Source organism: Tauraco erythrolophus, chromosome 27 (genome assembly GCF_009769465.1).
Source record: "Tauraco erythrolophus isolate bTauEry1 chromosome 27, bTauEry1.pri, whole genome shotgun sequence".
Classification (NCBI taxonomy): domain Eukaryota; kingdom Metazoa; phylum Chordata; class Aves; order Musophagiformes; family Musophagidae; genus Tauraco; species Tauraco erythrolophus.
The window spans coordinates 1,088,765-1,112,332 of record NC_141491.1 but is presented as its reverse complement, the minus strand read 5'-3'; the positions used below and the strand labels follow the sequence as shown (position 1 = coordinate 1,112,332).

General features: G+C 45.2%; 2 protein-coding genes across 2 annotated transcripts in view; one reads left to right on the top strand and one right to left on the bottom strand.

Annotated features, from left to right (window-relative positions):
* Positions 1-6,568: 6,568 nt before the first annotated feature.
* DDX20 (DEAD-box helicase 20) lies at positions 6,569-12,640 on the top strand. Its single transcript, XM_009985175.2, has 11 exons — positions 6,569-6,749; positions 6,834-6,928; positions 7,083-7,251; positions 7,517-7,631; positions 7,713-7,855; positions 8,230-8,368; positions 8,763-8,821; positions 9,509-9,591; positions 10,277-10,382; positions 10,463-10,564; positions 11,236-12,640. Exons 1-11 carry the CDS (start codon positions 6,569-6,571, stop codon positions 12,336-12,338), a joined length of 2,295 nt encoding a protein of 764 aa, XP_009983477.2. The 3' UTR covers positions 12,339-12,640.
* An 8,035-nt stretch (positions 12,641-20,675) lies between these two features.
* The window catches only part of KCND3 (potassium voltage-gated channel subfamily D member 3), a 109,304-nt gene continuing 106,411 nt past the window's right edge, over positions 20,676-23,568 (bottom strand). The window contains 2 exon segments of the mRNA XM_086627326.1: positions 20,676-20,877; positions 22,691-22,938. Coding sequence (XP_086483452.1) covers positions 20,676-20,877; positions 22,691-22,938 — 450 coding nt within the window.

Below are 23,568 nucleotides of genomic sequence, written 5' to 3'. Positions count from 1 at the left end.
AAGCATGAAAAGTGCATCTCTCTTCAAGGATCTGTGGAACGTGGGGCAGTAAACATATTAATGTATTAAAGAAATGACCTTATCAAAAAGTTAATCACTTCCAAGGGGGTATGCTATGATGTGAGTGGGATACCTGCCAGTCTTTCTTAAAGTCTAAGCCAACTAGCCCAGCTATAATTTTTTTCTTGAAATCTGGCTGGATTTGTTGGCCAGCTGGTTGTTCCCCACGGCTCAGGGTCGGGGCATGTATGTCCCCAGCCCACCCAAGCATGTCAAGCATCATATGGCAGGTTTGAACAGCCAGTCAGTGGTAAAAAAAATCAAAAAGCTGGCACCATGTGGAGACTACAAGCTGAAACACTGCCTCTGTCGAGTATTAATAGTACAGGGAATGAATGACCCAACTTCCTTTTCCTCTTTCTGTGCCTCAGACAAGGATCCGTGTTCAAGAAGAACCACAGTCTCAGGGTCCAGGTTTCTGTCTTGCTTGGGTGGCTCAAGGCCTTTATTTGTTCCCGGCTCCTGGTACCATGTTTTTATAATTCATTGTATTATCTTAGTTCTGTAAAGTAATACATAGATGCTACTTCTTCCCTGTGGCATGGCACCAAAGCCAAAACCTGAGGGCATTTTCTCTTCACATTTGTAATTCATGGACCTAGGTTCAGCTGGTTGGAGCTGAAAAATGACTGTGAGCTTAATTCATCCACTCCAGCTCCGAACAACAGTATTTTTAGGTATTCTTTTACATTCTGTAGGGAATAGATTGAGAGCAGGCATCAAGAGGGAATGACTTCTGTTCTCCTGGGGCTACCACGTCTAGATGAAGTAGACTGCTGATGAGCACTATGGCTTTGGCATCTTGAAAAACTGCATGAAATCAGATCAGGGATTATCCCAGGCACAGGATGTTCTCCCCAACGTTTTCTTTACAATACTGTATTTTTTTAAAAAATTATATCATTCCTGAATTTGTTCTAACTGATGCTTTTCACAGTGCTTTGAACATTCCGATACAAGAGAGATAGAAAAGATACACGTAGCTATTTGAAGCATCAAATCTAAGTTAAACAATACTATATTTCCCAGCACGTTTGGCAGTCAGGAGGCCAGCTGCACATGTAGTGGCAGTAGGCAGATGCTGTGTTCCAGAAAGCGCCTGCAACACTTGCAAGACACTGAACTGTGTGATGTGCCGGCGGATGAACCGGGGAGAGTTTTTAGCCTCTGCTTGGCTTCTGTTTAAGGTCGTCTTTTTGATCTGCCTCCGGGGCTGCTCATGTCCCATGAGGCTGACAAAGAAGTTCACGAGCACAGACTAAAGAAAAGACCAGAATATTCATGTGCTCCAAACTCCTGGGAACTCGCAAGAGAAGAGAAAAATCTGAAATATCTTCTCGATAGGATTTCCCCCACTAGGCAACATTTTTCTCTTCCGTGTAGACAACTGGTTCAAAGCAACATCGACACTTGGTGCCAGGCCCTGCACTCCTTCCCCTCCGCTGTGGTGCAAACCATGAGCAGATGGTGCAGTGCAGTGGAAAATCAGGTCTCCGAGAAACTACAGAGCTGAGAATAAAACACCCTCAAGCAGAAAGCTACATGGCTTATTTCAGGATAAAATGAAAAACTGAGATCCTTGGGTGAAAAATAGAATGTGCCTTTCAGAGTGGTGTATTCCACTTACTTGAGCTGCCTCATTCCTTCCCATGTGAGAGAACATCCATCCCTTCACAGCTGAAGGCTCATCTCATTTGTTGTCTTTCAGTTCATTGATCTGGTTTCTCAGGGCTTTCACGTGACTGTTCTCTGCTGACCTAACAAGCATGGTTATCACTGAATTTTCTTTCATTTTTACTTTCTTGCATGCTGAAGGAAAACCTTTCAGAATTTCTTCCCACTTAAGCTGCAGCATGACCTGAATTGCATCCATCTTTGTTTAAATGCACTGGGGCATAAACATCCAGCCAAAATAGGTAATAATATAATGTCAAAACTTTAATTCTGGTTTTATATTTGTGCACAAAGAGATAAATTACCCCTGAATATGTGACCATTTCTTCCATTAAGCCTAATTTAGTGTAAGCACTCTCTGCACTTGTGGCCTTTAAAGTTCCTGACATGCCCCTACCTCACTATGCCCCCATCCCCAAAGTAAAACTTCTAACTCTGCTCCAGCCAAATTCCAGCTCCTGACATTCCTCTGCTTGCACTGGAGTGCCAGGAATAGGTACAGGGTAGGGAAACTCCTCGTGCATTCGCTGTGCTGTCTTGTGTTAAAGAACTGTTGGATTACACCTCGGCTGGCTGCATCTTGGTGACCTAGATCCTGTTCATACTAGCTGAAAATAATTTAGCCAGCATTGGTATAAAGGCGTATCTGAGAATAAAATGGGCTGATATTTATTTATCTGGAGGAAAACGACAGGAGCAAGCGACTGGCACTTCTCTGTGGTGTAGCTGAAATAGCTGCTCTGAACTGACACCCTGATGTCTGCTTTCTTTTTATCTGCAGCTGCATCTGCACATGAATCTGCAGTGACCCCCCCTGTATACTTCAGATTTCATCTGATATTTGTGGAGTGCTTCTGGGTCCTTCTGAAGGACATGCCTGACAAGCAACCAGATCCATTCAGCAGAAGGGCACTGAAATGAGCATTAGATGGATGTAAGACTCCATCATCATCATCATCGTTATTTATAACAGCGCCAAATCCAAGACTTTGCCAATTACTAAAGCAACAAAGAAGATTCTGCTGCCCCAAAGACTTGCTACTCATGGGTAACTTCCCATTCAGCTTTTTTTTTTTTTCCAAAGGGAAAATAAATGCAGAGGGTGCTTGGAGTCAATTTTTGGTGGTGAATACGAAGTCACTGTCTTTGCTAACATCAATGGCCCTTTCACTGTAGTGTGCTTTACTGCACAGAGGACAAACGCAGTTGCCATGGCAGTGTAAACACAAATACATACCACGCTCTGAAGAGTGAGTCACACGTGCTGCAGAGAACAGACAAAGTTCACTGTCTTCCTCTGATCACATCTGGGAGAGGAGGAGGAGATTATCTCACTTCAAAAATATTTAAAAAATATTATGTAAACCGAGATTTGTTCTGAATAATTCCACGTCGTGGCGGATATGAAAGACAAGTCCTTTGAAGCTAAAAGAATAAGACAAGACAGGTGTGTGTTTACAGTGGCAATGTTCAAATCTATAATGAATTTATTCTTAAAAGATGTACAGAACTCGATAGTTCTGGAAGCCAATACGAATTCTCCATGAGCAGTTCATCGCAATCTTTCCAAGAGTTACAAAAATAACTAAACTGTCGCGAATGAAAAGTAAGTTCCCCAGAAAGAGGAGATGGATAAACCTGTGGTGACTGCTTAGTACTGGTACTAAGTGCTGCCACTTTGCATGTGTTGCCTTCGGTCTGGGCACGATGCAAACTGCACATTGGACGTGTGGTACGGACCTTCGCCTTCCTGCTGGGAGCTTGGAGACAAGTGCTTTATAGTCTGAAATAGGGAGAACCTGACCTTGAGTATCAGCAGCGTGCACCTCAGGGCTGTCTTTTAAGATCATTTATCCAAAATTGATATATTGACCTATAGATTCAGAGGAAAATGAATCTTGGATGGAATTAAAATCAAGTATGTAATGTGCACTTTGTAACAGGGACAAAAAAGTGGTGAGCCCTGTACTGGGGGAATAAAATGTGCGCTCAGTAGGTATGGGAGCAAGAGTTTTCCCTAGCAAGAGTTATGTCCCAAAAACTAGAGGTTGGTTTATGACCCCAAGCTGGAGAGTTTATATCCCTTCATAAGAACCAGCCATTTTTTAAATCTTACAGCTCAGAAGGAGGTCTTATCTACTTCTTTTACTAACCTAAATCCTTTCCCAGGACCTATTGTCAAGATTTCCAAGGGCTGCTTCGAGCAGGAATACTTCCTTTGGATCTTACTGCACGCGAAAGCAAAGCAACGTCACGGCAAAACCGCAGGTTCCTCTTGGCTGGGCTGCACGTGACCATGGACAAGGTGGATGCAGTGCTTGAGCATCACTGAGCTGAAACCAAGCCTGAAGGTGGAGGATTGCTGTTTACACCGACTCACGGCGGAGTGCACAACACACGGAGTGTGAAAAACAAAGTTAGTAGCAGTAGCAGCTGAGTTCTGTGAGAATAAGGGTTGAGGGAGAAACAAAACCTTTAATTAGATCAACAGATGCAGCTGCAGGAGCATGACCTAAATCTGACACAGCCCGATCAGTCAGGGCCAAAACCAAAGGGAGAAGGACAATAAATCTGCCAGTCATGGTGTCGAAGTGTTCCTCAGCATACAGACATCGAGGTGGTTTGGAATCCGCCCGCCACATCCTATGGAAAGTGAAGTAAATACCTACAAACAGCAGCACCTTTCTGCATTAAGGTGGTGGAACCGAATGTCTCATTAACGACGCACCACGGAAAATAGTGTCTGTCCCCAAATCACGGCGGTGTCAGTGCAACGTGCGTGCAGCCCCAGGGGAGGAAAGGAAGAGGTGAGGGAAATGGAGAGGGGGAGATGTTAATCATGATGGCTGTTTTGGGCTGTTTTATCTCCTCTTCTCTGCCCTTCCCCCATGGGAACAGTCGCTTCTGACTGTTCTTCACTGTCTGTTTAAATCACATCAATTTAAAAGGGTTACGAGAGGCTGTATTTAATCAAACATTTGTTAAGTCCAGGTGTCTTTGTCTGTCTCCTTTCCCAGATTTACTGAGAGATAATTATCTCATGATGGAGACACGCTTCCCCTTGAGGACCAATGGGAATATCCACTTAAAAATTACAAAATAATTGGAACTAACAGAATGCTTGTAGATTGCTATCCTGTTACCTCTGCTCCGAGGCACAGTTCTCGCCCCTACCATCTGCTCCGTGCCCACTCGGTCAGCTCTCCGACCTGAAACTGTTCTTTGCCCTGCAGGGCCCCGCTCTTGGTTGGTATTTGGATATTCATATGAAAATATCACAATTCTAAAGAATAACAACGGAACAGAATTTGCCAGACTTTTTCTCCCCCATCAGGAATATAAACATGAGGAATTTCAAAGGTGTGGCAAATGCTGTGGTACACTGATGCCATTAAAATTAATTTAGGCTGCCTGGCGATGTGAGAATAATGATACAGTGTACGTGCTCGTACAGTAGAAGCCACTGTTGAGATTTTTCAAATCTCACTGCAATGAATGGATGCTGCATGTCCGGAGCCTCTGAACTGCTGTAACAATAAAAGCTGATAGGCATAAAACCACCCACGAGTTAAAATAAGTGGCCTACAGAGGGTAGTCAGCAACGCACATGCAACAGATTAATACATTTGGCCTTTGCTAAAGTGAATACCACACTAGTAATTTTTTGTAGTGCCCTGACTTTAAATCTCATTTCTGTGTGCAGTAAGCTGTATCCCAGGCACTGAGTGTGCAATGAGAAACTTGTTTCTATTGTCAGGGTGGTGGAAGGAGGGCTGAAACCAGAGGGGGCAGAACAAAGTGTCCCTGCTATTTCGTTACGGTGGGGCAGCTGGGAGATTAGTGGCAGCCCTTTCTCTCCCAACTAACAGATACGGATGCTTTGGGCACCGACTGTCAGGAAGCTTATTGACACTGTCTTGCCAACATGGAATCATGGAACGGTTTGGGTTGGAAGGGACCTTAAAGATCATCTAGTTCCAACACCAGGGACACCCTCCACTACACCAGGTTGCTCAGAGCCTCATCCAACATGATCCATTTTGTCCCCCTCATCCTCTTTTTGTCCCCCTCATCCTCTTTTTGTGCCCCTCATCCTCTTTTTGTCCTCCTCATCCTCTTTTTGTGCCCCTCATCCTCTTTTTGTGCCCCTCATCCTCTTTTTGTCCTCCTCATCCTCTTTTTGTCCCCCTCATCCTCTTTTTGTGCCCCTCATCCTCTTTTTGTCCCCCTCATGCTCTTTTGCAGCCTTCTCCATCAATCCTTTGTGGACCCTTCCTTTCCTCTTACAACTCCCTTCCCTCTGCTCATTCCTCTCTTCCAGCCTTCCCTTCCTGCCCTCCTCCCGCCGCCGGCCGGGCACCGCTCGCTCCGTGCCCTACCTGGGCCACCTCCGCCGCGCCTGGCGCCCCGGGGCGCAGATCCACGTGCTCGGCGAGGTCCCACCGCATCCCCCCCCCCCCCCCCGCCGTGGAAGGCGGAGCCTTTGCCCCCCGCGCTGTTTCTACGTTTCAGCTGTTGTGCCGCTCACGACACCGGACGGCGGGTCCGTGAACACCGGCGCTAACGGTCCCCGTGCCGGTGAGCGCCCGCCGTCACCGGCCCGCAGGGCCAACGGCCGCCGCCGAAACAAAACCCCGCGAAACGCGCCGCGCGCCCCCGCGCCGCCACGCGGCCCCCCGCGCCGCCGGCAGCCAATCAGCGCCCGCCCCGCTCCCGCCCCGCCCCGCCGCGGCGCCCCCTGGCGGCACAGCGGGCTGCCCAGTGCGCCTGCGCGGCGCGCCCGAATAACCACGCGTCCGGCGCGCCGCCGCGTGCCGCCCCTCCCTTCCCCAAGATGGCGGCGCCCGCGGCGGCGGGCCGGTTCCGCACGCGCGACGTGCTGGTGCCCGGCGGCCCGTCCGACTTCGGGTCGCTGCTGCTGTCGGCGCCGGTGCTGGCGGGGCTGCGGGCGGCCGGGTTCCAGCGGCCGTCGCCGGTGCAGCTGAAGGCCATCCCGCTGGGGCGCTGCGGCCTGGGTGAGCGGGCGGGCCGGGGCGCGGGGCGGGCGCGGGGGCGCCCCGGGGGGGTCTCCGGTGTGACCTCCGGGCACCTCTTTGCAGATCTCATCGTGCAGGCCAAGTCCGGCACCGGCAAAACCTGCGTGTTCGCCGCCGTGGCCCTGGACGCGGTGCTGCTGGAGAGCCCCGCCACGCAGGTGAGCCCCGGCGCGGGCGGGAATGGCGCCTTGTTTTGGGAAAGCTGCCTTGCCGCCCGAGGGGCGCGGGGTCTGGGGGCACAGCGGCCCGCTGCTGGCCTCTCGGCTTGGGAGCCCTTCTGCAGCTTTCAGGTTCCCCCCTCGGCCCTTACAGATCCTCATCTTGGCTCCCACGCGAGAGATCGCCGTGCAGATCCACGCCGTGATCACGGCTCTTGGAATCCAGATGGAAGGCTTGGAATGCCACGTCTTCATCGGAGGGACTCCTCTGAGCCAGGACAAAGCCAGGCTGAAGAAGTGCCACATCGCGGTTGGCTCCCCAGGTGCGGAGGAGCTGCGCTGTGCTCCGCGTGCTGTGCAGGAATCGGGGCTTTTGGGATCTGGGGGTGGTTTTGGTTTTAGCAAGAGGGAATGGTCGCAAAGGCCAGTGCCAGAGGTATTTAGACCAGTAGTTTTAGTGAGAGATGATTCCAGATGTGCTTTTTTTTTGAAGGTGTATTAAAACAAACCTTTAAAAAATTACAAAATTCGTCATTAGAAGCTTTTGATATTTTTGAAGTTTCTTTTTACCTTTTCCTTGCTGTGTAGGTCGAATAAAACAGCTGATAGAGTTGGACTACTTGGATACAGGCAGTATCCGGCTTTTCGTTCTCGATGAAGCAGACAAGCTTCTTGAAGAAGGCAGCTTTCAGGAGCAAATCAAGTAAGACAGACGTTTATCTCGTGCGTTTATTGGTGGGTTAGGTGCATGCTTGGCAGTCATTCCCATTTCTTTGTCTCACAGTTGGATTTACTCTTCACTGCCCGCCAATAAACAGATGCTTGCTGTTTCAGCTACTTATCCCGAATCCTTAGCTAATGCTTTGACCAGGTACATGAGAGAGCCAACGTTTGTGAGGCTGAACCCTACTGACCCCAGTCTCATTGGTAAGTAGAAGTTCATTTATAGTGATGTTGTCATCAGTAGAGTAAGAAGAATATGCTAAAACCAAAAACATGTGCCTTTAAAACTTGGGATTCTTCATAATTTCCTTCCACAGGTGAGTTGATTAGTTCATGAAGTATTTATCCCCAGTGTTGATGTATTTAAAACATCAGTGATGAATGCAACTTTCTGGTTTTCTGTCTGTTCAAAAAACATTTTAGCCTTTTAAGAAAAACCTGTCTTGTAGGTTCTTATTTGTGCTTGTTTAAATTTAAAGTCGTCGTTTTAGCTGCAGTGACACATGTTGACAGCACCATAGCGCGGCATGTTTTTATGGAAATCCTTAATCTGACAGGTTTTTTGGTTTCATGCTCAGGGCTGAAGCAGTATTACAAAATTGTGAATTCACATCCGCTTCCGCATAAAACGTTTGAGGAAAAAACCCAGCACCTACAGGAGTTGTTCAGCAAGATTCCGTTTAATCAAGCCTTAGTCTTCTCAAATTTGCATAGCAGGTAATAAATTTGAAATAAAATTTGTAAAAAGCATGTTCCAAAGCAGTGGTTGTAATGTCCAGGCACGGATAAACTTCTGTAGACTTTCTGTAGGGTCTCAAAGCAGTATGTAAATCTCAAATCCGGAATACAGCCAGAGGAATGTGTTATGAAATACTGAAAATAAAGGCATGTTTTAGCATGAAGGTACCTCATACACTGTTTGGAGTACAGTGAGACCTGATATCATGTTGTCCTGTTCCATCTGTGAGATGACTGTTCTAGGCACAAAGGTGAAAGTGACAGTTTTGGAATGTAATCCTTGGCGGTGAAGAATAGCCTGCTGTTAAGAAATGCACAGGAGTTGTCAGGTCTGCAGTTTTATTTACAGTTTTCCTTGTGTATGTTCCGTCAGGGCGCAACGTCTAGCTGAAGTACTGACATCCAGAGGCTTTCCTGCTGAGTGCATTTCAGGTAAGTCCGTTCAAAACTTTCTGATTTTATTGAAGTCGTGCATAAATGTGACCTAAAATAGGAAAATTAGTCTTAAATCTTGGTTTACATGACCTCTGGTTGGATAACTAAAATAGCACTTGAACCTTCATAGCTCTTTAGGACTTAATTTTTACATGGATTAATTCTCCTGTTTTCAGATTTATTTGAGTCTCATCTTTACGAGTGTCCGGATGAGTGCCTTGGCTTGTTTGTACAGACAAGGTTTACTTCCCTTTGCAGGTCGAAGCAGTGTTTTATTGGAATGCAGATGTTGAATTTTAATCTTTTTTTTTTTTTATTTCTAGTTTCTCTGTAAAAAGCTGGCTGGCACCTCACGTTTATTAGAAACCTTGAATTTTTACTTCAGTGCTGTTTTCCGTGGTGTATGTGTATAAGTAACATTTGTGTAAAGTCAGTGTTGTTCGGGTGGGTTAAGTGTCTACATAATTGGTTTCTCTTTAAAAACAAGCAAAAGAATTATTTTGGTAGTGAATTTCCCTTTCAAGATTTCATTCATTCTTTGTCTTCTTATTTGAAACTGATGCTTGGGGAAGTGTCTCTCAACCTTATTTCTGATTTCATTTACAGTTTTACAAAACTCTTTTCCAGAATTTGAAGGGCATAAAACTGAAGACTGTAACCGGTTTCTAATTTTTTTCTTTTTAGGCAACATGAATCAGAACCAACGCCTTGATGCTATGGCTAAATTAAAGCAGTTCCACTGTAGGGTTCTGATCTCCACAGACTTGGTGAGTCAGTGTTTTGTGCCAGACGTGTGTGTTGCACATGAAGTACCCTCAGAGAATGAGATTTGACTCGGAATTGCATGGAACATAAACATAACTGATAAAGCACGTGGCTTCATTTTCACTGTGAAGCTTGGAAATTGTCCCCTGTTCCCCATCTGCCTAATTTCTCTGTTGGTTTGCAGAAGCTTAGATGTTTCAGAGCAGTTGAGTTGTTTACTTTGGATAAGAGCTGTGGGAAGGAGTAGTTTGTTCCTCTAGTACAGTGTGCTCACAATAGCAACATCTCAAACAATTTCACATGGAGCAGTGGTTGCGTTTGAGGCACTCTCAGCTTTTTTGGGGTTGATGTATTTTTCTCTTCAGTTGACCATTTGAGGTCCTGTCATTTGATTACCAGTGTCGAGCTGAATTTTTTTGATGCTGGGGGAAGAAAACATGTTTGCTTGTATTTGATACATAGAAGGCAAAAGAAAAATGATCCCTGATTTTCAGAGTCCCAGTGCAATATGCTTGGTGTACGTGTAATACTGCAAACTGGCTGGAGAATTGTAGGTGCTTTATGGTGTCTTGTAACAGCTAGATGTCACTATGGGAGCAGTTAGTCCCAAATGTGTAGTATTTATTTACAGATCTGTTCAGCATATTCAGCTTACCTGTCCCCTTCTCTCCTCCTTGCTTTCTTGAGACATCTCGTGGAATCGATGCTGAAAAGGTGAATCTGGTTGTCAACCTGGATGTACCTGTGGACTGGGAAACGTACATGCATCGTATCGGCAGAGCGGGGCGCTTCGGTAAAAACGGTCCTGTGGGCTTCTTGCACTGGTTTCACTGGCCCAGGTGAGGTATTGACACTTTCTGTTGTGTGTCACAGGGACTTTAGGCTTGTCTGTGACATACTGCTGCCGTGGAGAGGAAGAAAACATGATGATGAAAATTGCTCAGAAATGTAATCTTCAGCTTCTTCCTCTACCAGGTATGTTCTGTCTCACGAATACAGCTTTTTTGTTAGTAGTTTTGTTTGTTCAAAGCTTCAGACAAGCCCACAAGGAACTGATGTGTATCTTCTCTGCTGAAGTTGCATTAATTTTGCTACAGGTTTTTCACACTCTGTGCTGGTGACTGATTGTGTAACTGCCACAGTTGTGCGAAGCAATAGAAAATGCACGTAATGCCTATGGATAGGGAGAGGAGCTCTGCATCCAGCTGTTGCTTAAGCAGCTATGTAACTACTTGGATTTGAAGAAATCTAATATTAAGCCTTTCTCAGGCTGTAAGATACAGCAGGAGAAGGAAACAGCAGAAGATTTGCCACCCTTGCTTTGCCAGAAGCTGTGCGGCCATAAGTAGAGCCTTGCCCTCTTGCATGAGTTCTTATTTTTTTAATCTGGTTAAGTAGGATAGGAAAACAGGTATGACAAGTAATGCAGTGCTGCTTGTCTTGATCAACTTTTTGATGCCTTCCATGAAGAAAATGTTCTGGCTATTTGAGCTCTTTCAAGAATTGAAGGGGTCCGTTTGTGGCTCTAACCTAAAAAGCCTTAACACCTTCTATGCGATTTTGCAAAGCTTTACTTTGGTGCTCGTTTGAGTTCTAGAGGGAGGGATGCACTTGATTGAGTGCCTGCTTGTTTCCCTTTTGTGCAGAGCCTGTGCCTCCTGGAATGATGGATCAGTTCGAAGATGGGCAGGTAGAAGTCAAACCTGTTATACATACAGGTGCTTCAGTGAATTCTGACACTGTGTGTCTTAGACCAGAGGAACCAGTACTGCAGCCTGTCCAAAACAGTTTTGCAGAAGTACCTCAGCCTCTTCCAGGTTTTCCAGTTGATAATTCTTCTGTAGAAAGGCCAAAAAAGGCTCTGAAGCCAAAGCAGATAAAAAAGTGCACAAATTCTGCAAAACCAGAAGAAGGTAGTGGAAAGCCTCAGATTTCCAGTTGCCACACAGAACAGAGGAATCGAGTCAAAACTGTCTCCAGGACTGATGGACAATGTAACACTCAGTCTCCAGATGAGGAGGCCTTGAGAAAAAATCTTCCCAGAATTCCGTGCTTGTCGTCTTTCAAAAACCAACAGAAAAATCCCTGGAGCTTCTCAGAGTTTGTTGAAGACTATGAGTATTTCATTAAAGAAGGGCTGGAGAGGGAGGTTGAAATTTTAAGAAGCTACTCAGGCCCAGGAGAACAAGGCGAGCTGCCCAGAAACAGTGGTGTAGAGTGGAAAGAGGTGGGACATGATGCAGAGATCGTAGCAAACGGTGTTGTGTCTGGTGACAGTGATGGTTTGTACAGTTCCAGGGCTTCCTCCAGTAGCAGGGAAAACAACTCGTGCTTTGAAGCACTTTCAGATACACAGGAGAAGAACGCTGTTCCCACAATATGTCAGGGCCATGCAGGCTTGTGTTCGACACCAGAGAAGCCTCAGGAACTGTCACAAGTCCCAAAGCAAAATCGAGTGAAAAAGAAAGTTCTGAAACAAAACCCTAAACAAAAGAAAAGCCATTCCCATGGATTCCCTAGTCCTTCCGCTGGGAAAACTGAAGATGACTGCTCCTGCAGCTCTTGGGATGATGGTGTTCCACATGAGGCTTGGAGTTACAGAAACTACTGGAAATCTTATTATCAAGCCTGGCAAAACTACTACGCTGCGGTGTCTCACTACAGGAGAAGTTACAGACACTTCAGCTGGATGGGTGCCTATCATGTCAACTCAGTCTATCTGCAGGAACTGCTGAAAAGTGGAGATTGATGGAATGTCTCTGCTGTAAGGGCTGGGTTGGTTGGTACCATGAATGGACATTATCTGTGGGAACGTCACTGCTGCTCTATAAGTACGTGGACAAACATGAACGGATGTTGTTTAAGATTGAAGAAAAATGTTGTCTTTTTCGTAAGCGAGTTGTGTCTAGGTCAATGTTTTACATGCATTCCAGTGGTGGTGTTACAAGTTGCTAATAAAAGGAAATGAAAGACAGCTGGATGTTCACTTGCAATCTTTACCATGCAAAGTAAACAAAGGAGGATAAAAGGCAGCCACTTTGGTGTAAGAAATCTCAGTAAGAAGAAAGTACAACTACAGTTTTATTTGCTTGACCGAAGTCTTCCGTGTGACTTTTGGGTGAAGATGAATTCACCGTGAGACTGCGTACTCTGTTGGAGATGATTGAGGCTTTGAGCAACCTGGTGTAGTGGAAGAAGTCCCTGCCCATGGCAGGGGGGCTGGAACTGGATGATCTTTAAGGTCCTTTCCAACCCAAACCATTCAGTGATTCCGTTTTCTGTAATTCTCTTACTCGCACCAGGCACCATGAGTTAAGTGGCAGAGTGAAACCTGCATCTCGGTGCCTATATTGCTAATTTGAATGCAGTTAATTAACACTGTAAATAACTTTAGCTAGGTGTATGGCAGGCTGTGCAGTGGAGGATGGTTTAATCATGTAGAAAATGTGCAGCAATCATAATTGGTCTGTCCCTCTGGGTGCAGCAGTATCAGACTTGCCACACTTACAGGAAAGTTTTAATTAGAAATGAAATTACCTATTAGGACTGAAACTAATTGGTATTTCCTGTTTGGGTTGCACTGGTTTTTATGTAGCTGTCCTGAAGCAGGAAGAGATGAGGGTACTGGCTGGCATAGGGTATTGACTCTAAGTTGACTCCACGCTAATTTTGAAACTTCATCCTCTAACTTTAGTTTGGGATCATAGGGACAGATCTCTTCTGCTAGTTTCTTTAATTTCTCAAAGTTCACTAGAGCAGAAATAGTCTGTTGTGTTGTTTTTTTTTTTTTTTCCTGAGCAGAGTAAGGCTGGAATTTCCTTAGGGAAAGCACTGCTTCCTACCTACTATGAACTGTTCTTCCAAGGAGAGCTTCTTTCACGTGGTGAAATGGATGTCTTCAGCAATGCTTGATTACTCACCTTCAGCAGCTTCCAAATTAATTTTGAGAGATACGGTGTGTTTTCACTCAGCTTACATAAATCCTTTGCTGCCTGAGCATTCCTACTGGTCTTGCAAAACTCCCTGTGCAGATCCTGTGGTGTCCCTGGCAGCACTTTCAACCTTTGTGTGCAACGGTGGATCTAAACTTTATACCACACCTTTCAGACGCTCTTCACTGTGCAGGAGAATTGTAAGATGGATTTTAGCTCATGAGTGGTGTAGGAATTTCATCGCAGGAATTTCGTCCTGCCCCGGGTGGGTGTGTGGTTCTCCTGCCAGCTGGGCAGTGGTGGCCCCTAGTGCGTGCCAGCCTTTACTGCAGGAGAGAAAAGCACTTGGTAAGTTCTGCTCAGCTCTAACTCGGTGGGTGTTAGAGTGAATTAGTTAGAGTCACTTAATTTCTGCTCAAAGGTTTTTGAGGATTTTAAATAATGCCTCCACGTGGCGCTTGCTGGCATGGTTTGGGTGAGATCAGCTCGACTCGTTTTGCGGTCGGAACGAGCTGACTCTGCCCTACAGGATGCAAGACCTCAGCCTGAACGGAATTGCCAAGATGAGGTTGCCTTTTGAAAGGCAAAGGGGTAAGATACGCTTTTTAAATATAATAGATACCTCGTTAGGAGAAGTTTCTCTTTTTGTATTTTTTCTCCCCCCCTGCCTTACTCCCTTTGTGTCACAACACATTACCCCGGGGAGGGGCCTCTCCCAGATCTTGTCTGCATCGTTTGAAAAGGCCAAGATGATAGGATTTTGTTTCCAAGGTGAATTTTGTTGCAAATCTTAACGTTCAAAAGGAGGATACTGTAAGAGATGCACTTAGCTACCTGCGTGATTGCTCTCCTATAACATCTTGGTCATCTTGCTGTTTTTGTTGATGGCTGCTTAAGTACGAATTATTAATATTTAAATACAACTCGAGCGGCTTAGGCCAACACCCACAGCTCTCCAAAAGAGCCTCCCGGAATTTTTTTAGAAGAAATCTACAGCATCATCTTGGTATTTGTGGCACATACTCTGTTTAATCCAGATTGGATACATCAGGTACAGCAGTGGCACAAGACTCAATACTGTAAATGATATACAAGTTTCAACATATGCACTACAATTCCAAAAGAAGACAACAGGAAACTTGGTTCTTCTAGAAAGTTGTTCTCAAATGAAGCTACCTGCAGTTGTATACAGTACATTTTGTATCTGTCCTCTGATGTTTGTAAGCAAAGCCCGTTCATAGTACGAAAATAGAAAATAATAAGGTTGAGAGCTTCTCATAACATAAAACTCCTAAAGAAAACACCATTGCATTGGAATGCCTTACTGATTTATCAAAAATATACCATCACACGCGTTTTGTAGGATAATTCATTGGTCCGAGGAGCCAGTGGGAGCTCCCAGTTGTTGCTGCAACAGAACAGAGAGGAGCATTGGGTCTGGCTGTTGACTTCCCACCCAGGCAGCTGTGACTGCTGTGACGAGCACTAGTTGAGATCGCAACGAAAAGAAACACGTGCACGCGTGTACACACACAGTGACGGACTCGCGACCGAGGACAAAACTCACGAAGGGATTTTCACAAGCTCTTTGTCACCTGGTCTTTTGACTGATCCACCTGAAGTTCTTCTGGCACAGTTTTTGCATTTTGAACGTGAGTAGCAGTACTCTTCTACGCTTGCTCGAGAGTTCTCAGGGGGGTTTGTAGGTGTGCATGGGTTGAGCTTCACTTATTGGAAGAAGAAGTAATAAATTCGATACAGCTTGTGTAATTGGCAAAGAGAGGTGAAATGACTTCTTCGAGGTCACTTGGTGATTCAGCAAGACAACGGGGAGCAGAGCAGAGGTTCCTGATGCTAACTCTCCTAGCTGGAATCGATGTGCACACTGCCTTCTGTTTGCTTTTAGAGTTTTAGAAAGACAAAACTATTGTGAAGAGTGTTTATGGCATCGTTAAATGCGAAGCCTAAGAATCTCTGAAGTCATATATCTAGTGCAGTTGCTTAAAGTGTTGGAGAAAAATAAGTGTGTGTTTTTTTTTTTTAAAAAAATCAATTAAGATATATTTGTTTGGTAAATTATGTGGAAAAGGTGTATTATTCACCTGCCTTTAAAAGTAGGATAAAGTCTTCAGTTCAAAGCTGCTGATGTTCACAAGCAATCCATGAATGCTGACTTCATAACTCTGCTCTAGTCTGGCAAAAAAACATTACAGGATCCAAGGGATGTTTGCAACCCATAAATTACATGTGATTTTTAATATACTGAACTTGCTCTATGATACGTGTGAGGTACTACATGTTTACAACCTCTTTACTTAAAAAAGCAAAATATTTGAAAAAACATTGCTTTCTTTAGCTGGTATGAATCTCGTTTTCACGCAGACCCCTTAGGCTGTCTAAACTAGAACGATGAACGCTGGGTTGCAGTACCAGTATATTATGGACTGTTTCAGGTTAAACAAGCAGCATTGAGTCAAATTTAGTATTTCTGGCTACTGTCAGGAAGGATGTACTTTGAATTACCTATTCATTTTATTCCACACTAAAGCCATGTGCGTTACTTTACCTTTTCCCCAGCTCACTTTTAACAGTGATAATTATTTGACAGACAGAAGTGGTCCCTGGGATAAGAATTTGCTGTGGAAGGTTTTTATATTCCTCTTACACTGGTAGGCAGCTAACTTGCCATGTGGAAAGGAGAATAATTTAACATGGTGCGAGGGACTATAATGGCAGCAAGAGAGGAAAAAATAAGGAAAGAATTATGACTGAACAGCAGGAGAAATATCCGTGACATTGAGATCTATTAGCCTGGAATAAGCTCTCCAGGGAAGCGGTGGGAGTCCTTTCCTTGGAGAATTTTGAATCTAATCTAGAGAAAGCAATGCAATATATTGCAGTGAAGGATCTTGGGCTAGTGGAGGATGGATTACTTTTTTTTTTTTCAAAGCTTTACTTTTTATCTATCAAGATGTGTTATCTGTGGCCTCTTCTTTATGAGTGCCCTAAAGATTTTTAAGGAAAAAGGAGGCAAAAGGTGGATTTTAGAAAGAGTAGATGGAAGTCAAAGCCTAGATGTGAAAGATGTTTATCATCATTCTTTGCCACTGGGTGCGATTCCTTCTATTAGCAGCCCAGTGCCAGGTGAGATGAGAGTAAATCTATTAATGGAATATGCTGAAAATCTGCGAAAATATTTTTCCCTCAGAAAAGGCTTTGGAAAGGAAACAAAATGCTCAGAAAAAGGTGTTACTCCTTTGATATTTTTAATATTGCTTTATGAAAGATTGAAAAAATAATCCCCTTCCACTTGCTTTTTGTACAAACAATCCACATTTATCTTTTTTTAACGAATTTTTCTAAAACTATAAAAAGTCACAAGGAATTAGGGGGAGAGGGAGGGCTTTTGAAACGAACTGCCAACATACTGTTGATGTTTTGTTGAGCAGTCTTGCTCATCAGGCTGTTTTGTACCACCTGCCTTTCAGAAGGGCGTCAGGACTAGAACCTACCTATGTTTCTGGATGCTTCTCCTCCCAGAGGTAGCCCACACCTGCAGAAGCCTCCTTCCATATGCATCAAGAACGAGCAGGATTGCAGGGGTACGTGCTGGTTTCTGTGTCTGTGTCAATGTACCTGTATGGCCCTGGGCATGCCTGGTAGTGGGGAGGGGGAGAGGGATGCTGGTAAGACAGGGCAGTACTGGGGACCGCTGGAGAGAATGGTCCAAATCCTTCACTTCTGGCCTAGGAATTTTTAGGGTTGACTTGGCCTTATCTCAGCAATGGTTTAAGTAGCTATTTAAATATCATAAAGAGCAGTTTAGTAAGCTAATTGCCTCCTTTTGTTGTAGGAATAAGTGTCTGTAGTGCAGTTCATGCCCTTCCGTGCAAATGCTTTCCCTTCCTCCCCGTTGCATCCGAAGGGTGCTATGTTGTGCCCTACCAGCCACTGATAGGAGGGTGGTAATTCTTGTCTTTGCTGTTGCAGAGCATGCACAGTGCTCTCCCAACGAGGATGTGGCTGTGCTGGGCAATCCAGGGAGGTTTTGCACAAGTGTATTTTCAAGTGCTTTCGGAAGCGTTACTCGGTCTACTTCAAATCAGTGTATAAAGGGAGCTAATGCCTCCACTGAAAATATTTTTAGCCCTGTTCCTCTAGGCTCAGGCTTCCTTAATTTTGTCTATCTTTATCCTCTGCAAGTCTGTGCCGAGGTACCGACTGCGTGGGGCAGCACCTGCTAAGTTAATGGTAGAAAAGGCAAGCCACGTATTTTTGAGCAAGGATAATAATGATTCCTCTTCTGTGGAAGGGAACAAAGGCTGTGGCTGCCTTGACAATCTGAGCCAAGGCAGCCAGCCAGAAACCCCAAGGACTGGCTTTTCTCCTTTTTTTTTTTTTTTTCTCTTAAAAATGTTTATTTTTTTTTTCCAAAACCCATTTTGATTGATAGCAATTAAATCTATAGCCCTTTAGACAAGGGCTGCCACGATTGCTATTTCCAGAGAAAGAAACGGGTGCAGAGATATGGAGTGGTTTGTTTACCACTCCACGGTAAATCAGGAATAAGAAAGGCAGCGCCGAGAATCCGTGTTGAGTCCCTGACTCTTTGTGACCGTTGACTCCTGCGTGTTGGAGGGAACGCTGTGCCCTCCCAGCACGGCAGCGTTCAACCCTCGCTCTGTGCCAGTGCAAATGAGGTTGCAAGGTGGTAAGTGGTGGAGAGCACGGCCTCTGATCTACAAGGGTGAGGGTGTTCAGATGGGGGGCAGATGATGCTGGATAATGAAATTAAAGCAAAGGAAAGATTAAATTAAAACATCAAGAAAAACCTCAATAATGATCAGATTAACTGCAGTATAACCTCCTACAGGAAGCAGCAAAGGCAGAGCTGCCTTAATCATTTAAAACGAGACTAAACATCGTTTTTGGGTAACATATTACAGCACTGGAATAAATGACTATAAGCTGGTGCAGCTACTGAAGGCTTAGCCGTAGCCCTAATTTTCCTAGAATGTTGTAGGTTTCTATGGAGGCTGCTGAGTTAATGCAGCAGCCACCTGAGTCAGCTCTAGCAGGTTAGGGGTGCTAAGGAAGCAGCTTGCTAGCTCGTGGGTGCACGTCAGCATGGGGGTCTATTTATCTATACGTGTACGTGTGACTCGTTTCTATGCGGGTATATGCACAGTATATAAACATTACATCAGCAGAGAGTATGGCAGGTGTCAAAAAAAAAAGTCATCCCTTCGCTGAACCAGCCTCAAACATACTTTCAGTAGTTTTTACCCCTAGTGTTGGTAAAAATCACCGTCCAGAAACAGGATGCTGGAAATGTTTCCGTGTTATCTGCGGGAATCCGGCGGGGGCCGGGAGCGTCGCCGGCGCTGGGCGCGTGCGGGGCCTCGAGGAGGCGTTTGTGCATGACTGCAGGCATTGGCCAGGCAGGGGGTGGCAAGTGGGCCACTTTGTTCCTCGCTCTGCCCTTCGTGGGTCACCCCTGTGACTTGAGAAAGGCAGAACGGAAGAAAAAAAGTTAACTCTTCTTATGGGGGGAAAAATATCAGTTATGTTTCAGGGCCGTGTGTTTCCTCACGATAAATCATTCCTAGAAAGATCTCAGGAAGAGATGCTCGGGCTGACCACAGCGTCGTTAGGAGCATTAGCTTCTTGGCAGTACCACACAGTGTTCCTTCAGTTTTTGGTGGACAAGAAGTGCGTGGCTTTTCCCAGACTCAGTGTAGAACCGCAAAAAGGAAATGCTGTCTGTACCACGCTTTATGGAATGTTTTCCAAACTCCAGTGCTGCTCCCCCTTCTCAAGTGGGTGGATGCTGTAGATCCTGTGCTAACCTGGCCTACCCCTAAAATCAGTGCAACCCAGGAGCCATCGATGAGACAACTGGAGCCCTAAGACTGAAAAAGCCAAATACCTCTCTGTCCATGCAAGATATTTGGCTCTGGGGTTAATTATTATCAAGTATAGATCCAGACATTATTTGGCTACTATTTACAATGGGTTCTATGTCCAGTGCTAGCAAAGAAATGACTATATAGAAAACAAAAATTAAAAAGCATGGGCCTACGTTACAAGAAACCTCTGTTAGACTTACGAACGCTCGATGCAGTTGAGTTCGGTGCTTTCTCATTCTTTGCCATTTGTGTGTACAGTATTAAAAAAGAGTCCTACCTTTTTTTTTTTTCCTTTTTAAAAATACAGAACTGGTAGTCTAGTCACACTCTTACAAGTGATAACAAAAATAGAAAGCAGATACCCATGTGGGACTAAAACTCTACTAAAGCCTGTCTCTTTTTCTTTTTTTTTTTTTCACAAATATGTTTTCACAGACAATAATTAGCAGACAAACACACTGTTTGCAATTGCACTGTATTGACTTAAAAGGCGGATACAAAATTGTCTAAATAAAGAATGCCATCCAGGATGAAGTAGTTTGTGTGTGTGTGTGTGCATGTGCACATGTGTGTGCTGACACATGCCTGTGTTTCCCTGCTGTGCACTCAATCATGGAAGCATGCTCTGCTCTTTGCAATGCAGCGTTGCTGGGCTGGGGTTCTGCTGCGCACTCGCACGCACACACACAGAGGAATGGAAATAGGTTTCTGTGACAGGTGGCTTCTTTGTCTAAATCTTTTCCTATAAAAGAAAAAAAATGTGAAATTTTGGTTGGTTTAAAGGTTCTGCTCCATGAAGAAAAAAAAAAAAAAATTTCACAAAATCCATTGTTTTTCACCTTTTCAGTCATTTCCTCATGAATAAATATTATCCATTAAAAACCTTTAAAAAGGTGCTGCGATACACAGTGTTATATTTCCATTTTCTTTATTGACTCTCTTGTTGCCATGATGATTCTTCCCCTCCAGCCTCCGTGGGTGACTTTTTGTCCTGTACCATGGCACAACACGCTCTCCACGCAGGTTTTTCCTTCAACCAGCCTCTTCCTCCCTTTCCTAATCCTTCCTCAGTCCACAGCATGAACGCGAGCCTGAAGAAAGCTGCCTCGTTAGGTCCCCATTGCTAATTGGATGACAAAACGTCAGGTTGGTCCATCCAGGCACGATTTGCAGCAAGAAAGGAACATGGAGGTGCGGAGGGAGAGGGGCACTGGTCTGCCAGCCTCCTCCAGTGCACGAGCCACCTTACAAGGCGGAGACCTTGACGATGTTGCTGGTGGCGGCGGCGATGCTCGCGGCGCGGCCGGGGCTGCCGGGCGACGGGCCGCTCTCGCCTTCCGGCGTGAGCGCGGGCGGCGTGGGGATGCTGATGATGGCTGTCGTGATCTGGGCAGCTTTGCAGTTCGGTCTCAGCCCATCATCTGATTTCATGTTGAGACTGGAACGACTAGAAAACAAATGTAGTGTTTGGCTTTTTTTTTTTTTTTAAAAAAAACCAAAACAACACCCAGACTGTAGAAAGGATGGGAATGGTAGCTGGTTTGAATCAGTATCTTATTCCTCTGAACTAAGGGCACTGAAATATTTAGAAGGCTCCACGTAAATGTTCCCCCCAGTTCCTGCAAGACATAATTTATTTCTACCCAAATTACACTAAGCTTTTTCAATATTCCCCCTGGTTAGGATACTGCTTTTCACAGGGCAAATCGTTCTATGTTTCCTTTTCATTTTTGCATAATTCCAGTTTAGCTAAGAGGACATCTAAACATGCTGTCCTGCCTCCTGCATCTTTTCAGAGCACAGGTAGTTCTTTCTGAGAAAGAGATGTTGTCTTCCTTGCATTTCAAATCCCTCTTGCACTGTTCCTTGTTCTTTTCTATTTTTTTCATCTCTGCAGTAGTTTCAAGGATCTGGCAGCTGGGAGCATTCTTATTAGATCTGCATCAATTGCATCCTATAATTAATTACAGAGGGAAAATGATAGGTTGATTTTTGTGCATCTGCACAGCTACAGGAGTCTGCTATTACCGGCCCAACATGTTCATTTTGAACACAAGGCCTGTCCTTTTACCACGTAAAGCTCCCAGTTGGAAAGCCATTGCTGCTGTTATCTCAGAGTGACTCACCACCAGGATGTTTCTTGATGGCTCAAGCATCCCAAGAACAGGGCAGAACCCGTTCTGCTCCCGGGTTGCCTCAGTCACAGCTGAGTGGGGCAGTCTTAGGGACTGGGTGGTTCTGCAGGTGGTAACCAGTACACCCAGTTAGTTGCATTCCACATGAAAAACAATTTAAAAGCTTTTTTTCCTCTCCATTCTTACAGTTTGGTAAGCAAGTGAAAAAACAGTGTTGACATTTAAAATATCCTTGACATCTGATTTTAGCACCCACTGAAATAGGCAGAAGAGTCGGCGTGGCCCTGAATTACTGTTTCAGGTGCTGGTTTAAACTATGGTCATCTTGAAACTGCAATAGCCAGAGACTCGTCTTGTGCTTATTCGTTCATAATTCGTTCTGTGAAATGCCCTTCTGACTTCACCCTGCCACAAAGTAGTGGCTTGCTGCCCTAAAGGCAGCTTTGTTGCAGTTTCTTTGGGAGGAGAAGAATGGCAAGTTCAAAACCAGCCCAGTGCACAAGAAGCTTAATGGGCTGAGGGGGATTTAGAAAGTAATTTAATATTTGAAAAGACAGATACGGTGAATAAATTATTTTTCCAGCAAGTTATGTATAAAATAAAAATTTCAACGTTTTCTATTGAGGCATTTCTTCATCTGTGCTGCTAATTGCGTTTTAGGCGAGGGCTACTAAGGCACCATTGTGAAATTCCTCGTTATTTGTTTCCCAGTGATGCTCGGTGCTTACAGTTGCAATTTAGACTTTTGGACAATGAAAATCAGTGAAGTGAGTGTCCCTGTGGACCATGTCAGTGTGTACAGCTCTCCAACAGCTTTTGCTGACAGACACTGATTAGCCAGTTGTCTTTGCCGTCTCCCAGTAAGGGCCTGGGAGTACTGGGCTGTCTGGGAGGTCCAGTGTGGCCAGAGAAGAGCTGCACTAGAGTCTATCTTTGACCTCGTTCTTCCCAGAAGAGCACGAAGCAACTTTCCTTTGGTTGTCATTAGAAGGAGAGAAACAAAGATGCTCCCAGCACTAGACCCCTGTCCCTGGCTGGAGAACAGGCCAGCAAGGACGTTCAGTTGGCTCATGCACCTCGGAGGTTTGCATGCAGGAGTTAGCAGCAAGAGCCTACTTACTGTACCTTGTTGTAAGCGAGGGCTGCTCGCTGCACTGGATGTGGATGGTGCTGAGCTCCTGCATGCTCCGCAGGCGAGTGGCTGGCACGCTGGAGTTGGGAAGGTGAGTGGTCTTCTTGTTACGGCGAGAGCAGCAGGAGGTGGTCAGTCCGTGGTGACTTGACAAGGAGGGGCTCCGAGAAGAAGGGTAGTTTTGCATTGAGCTCTCCATGCAGTTCTGCTCGAACAGTTGCTCGTCTATGAACTCGTGGTTCTGGCAGGGAAAAGAACAGTGCCATTACTCTCCGGTGACACCAGCTTTGGCCCGACAGCGGTTTGTTTTCAGCGGCACCTTTGGCTAGGTTGGTGGGATGTGTCAGCTTGGGCAGGATGCTCTCTGCCTCCGTGCCAGAAATCATCTGCACTGGGCAGATCTTTAAGGGAAATGACTCTGCCCTTCCATTCACTGCAACCAAGGGAAGACTTGGCTCTCCTGCATCAGCAGGGGAATAAGGGAAGCCATTGCAGTGACGACAGCGTGGCAGCCTGTGGGTGCTGCCTTGCTTAGGTAGCCTGAGGTGGTTAATGTATTGTGCTCGGATTTCCTTTCATTTTTGTGTCTGGATTCTGGAAGTGGCTTCAAAAAGTCTGCAATGCCACATGGTTATAAAACCCAAGAGGAGATTTAGGCTGCTTTTTCTTGTCCTCCCTGGGGACAGGATTGTATTGTGTTTGGAAGACCATCTTGACGTATAGCTTAATTGCAGGATATTGCTTGTATGGGCTGTAGGGTGCAAAGCACACCTGCAGTTCACTGGGTGCTATTAGCTGAGTGGAAATAAATGTGGCAGGTGAGAGTGGGAAGTGTACAGGGGGAGGAAATTCAGAAAGCTGAATCTGTAAA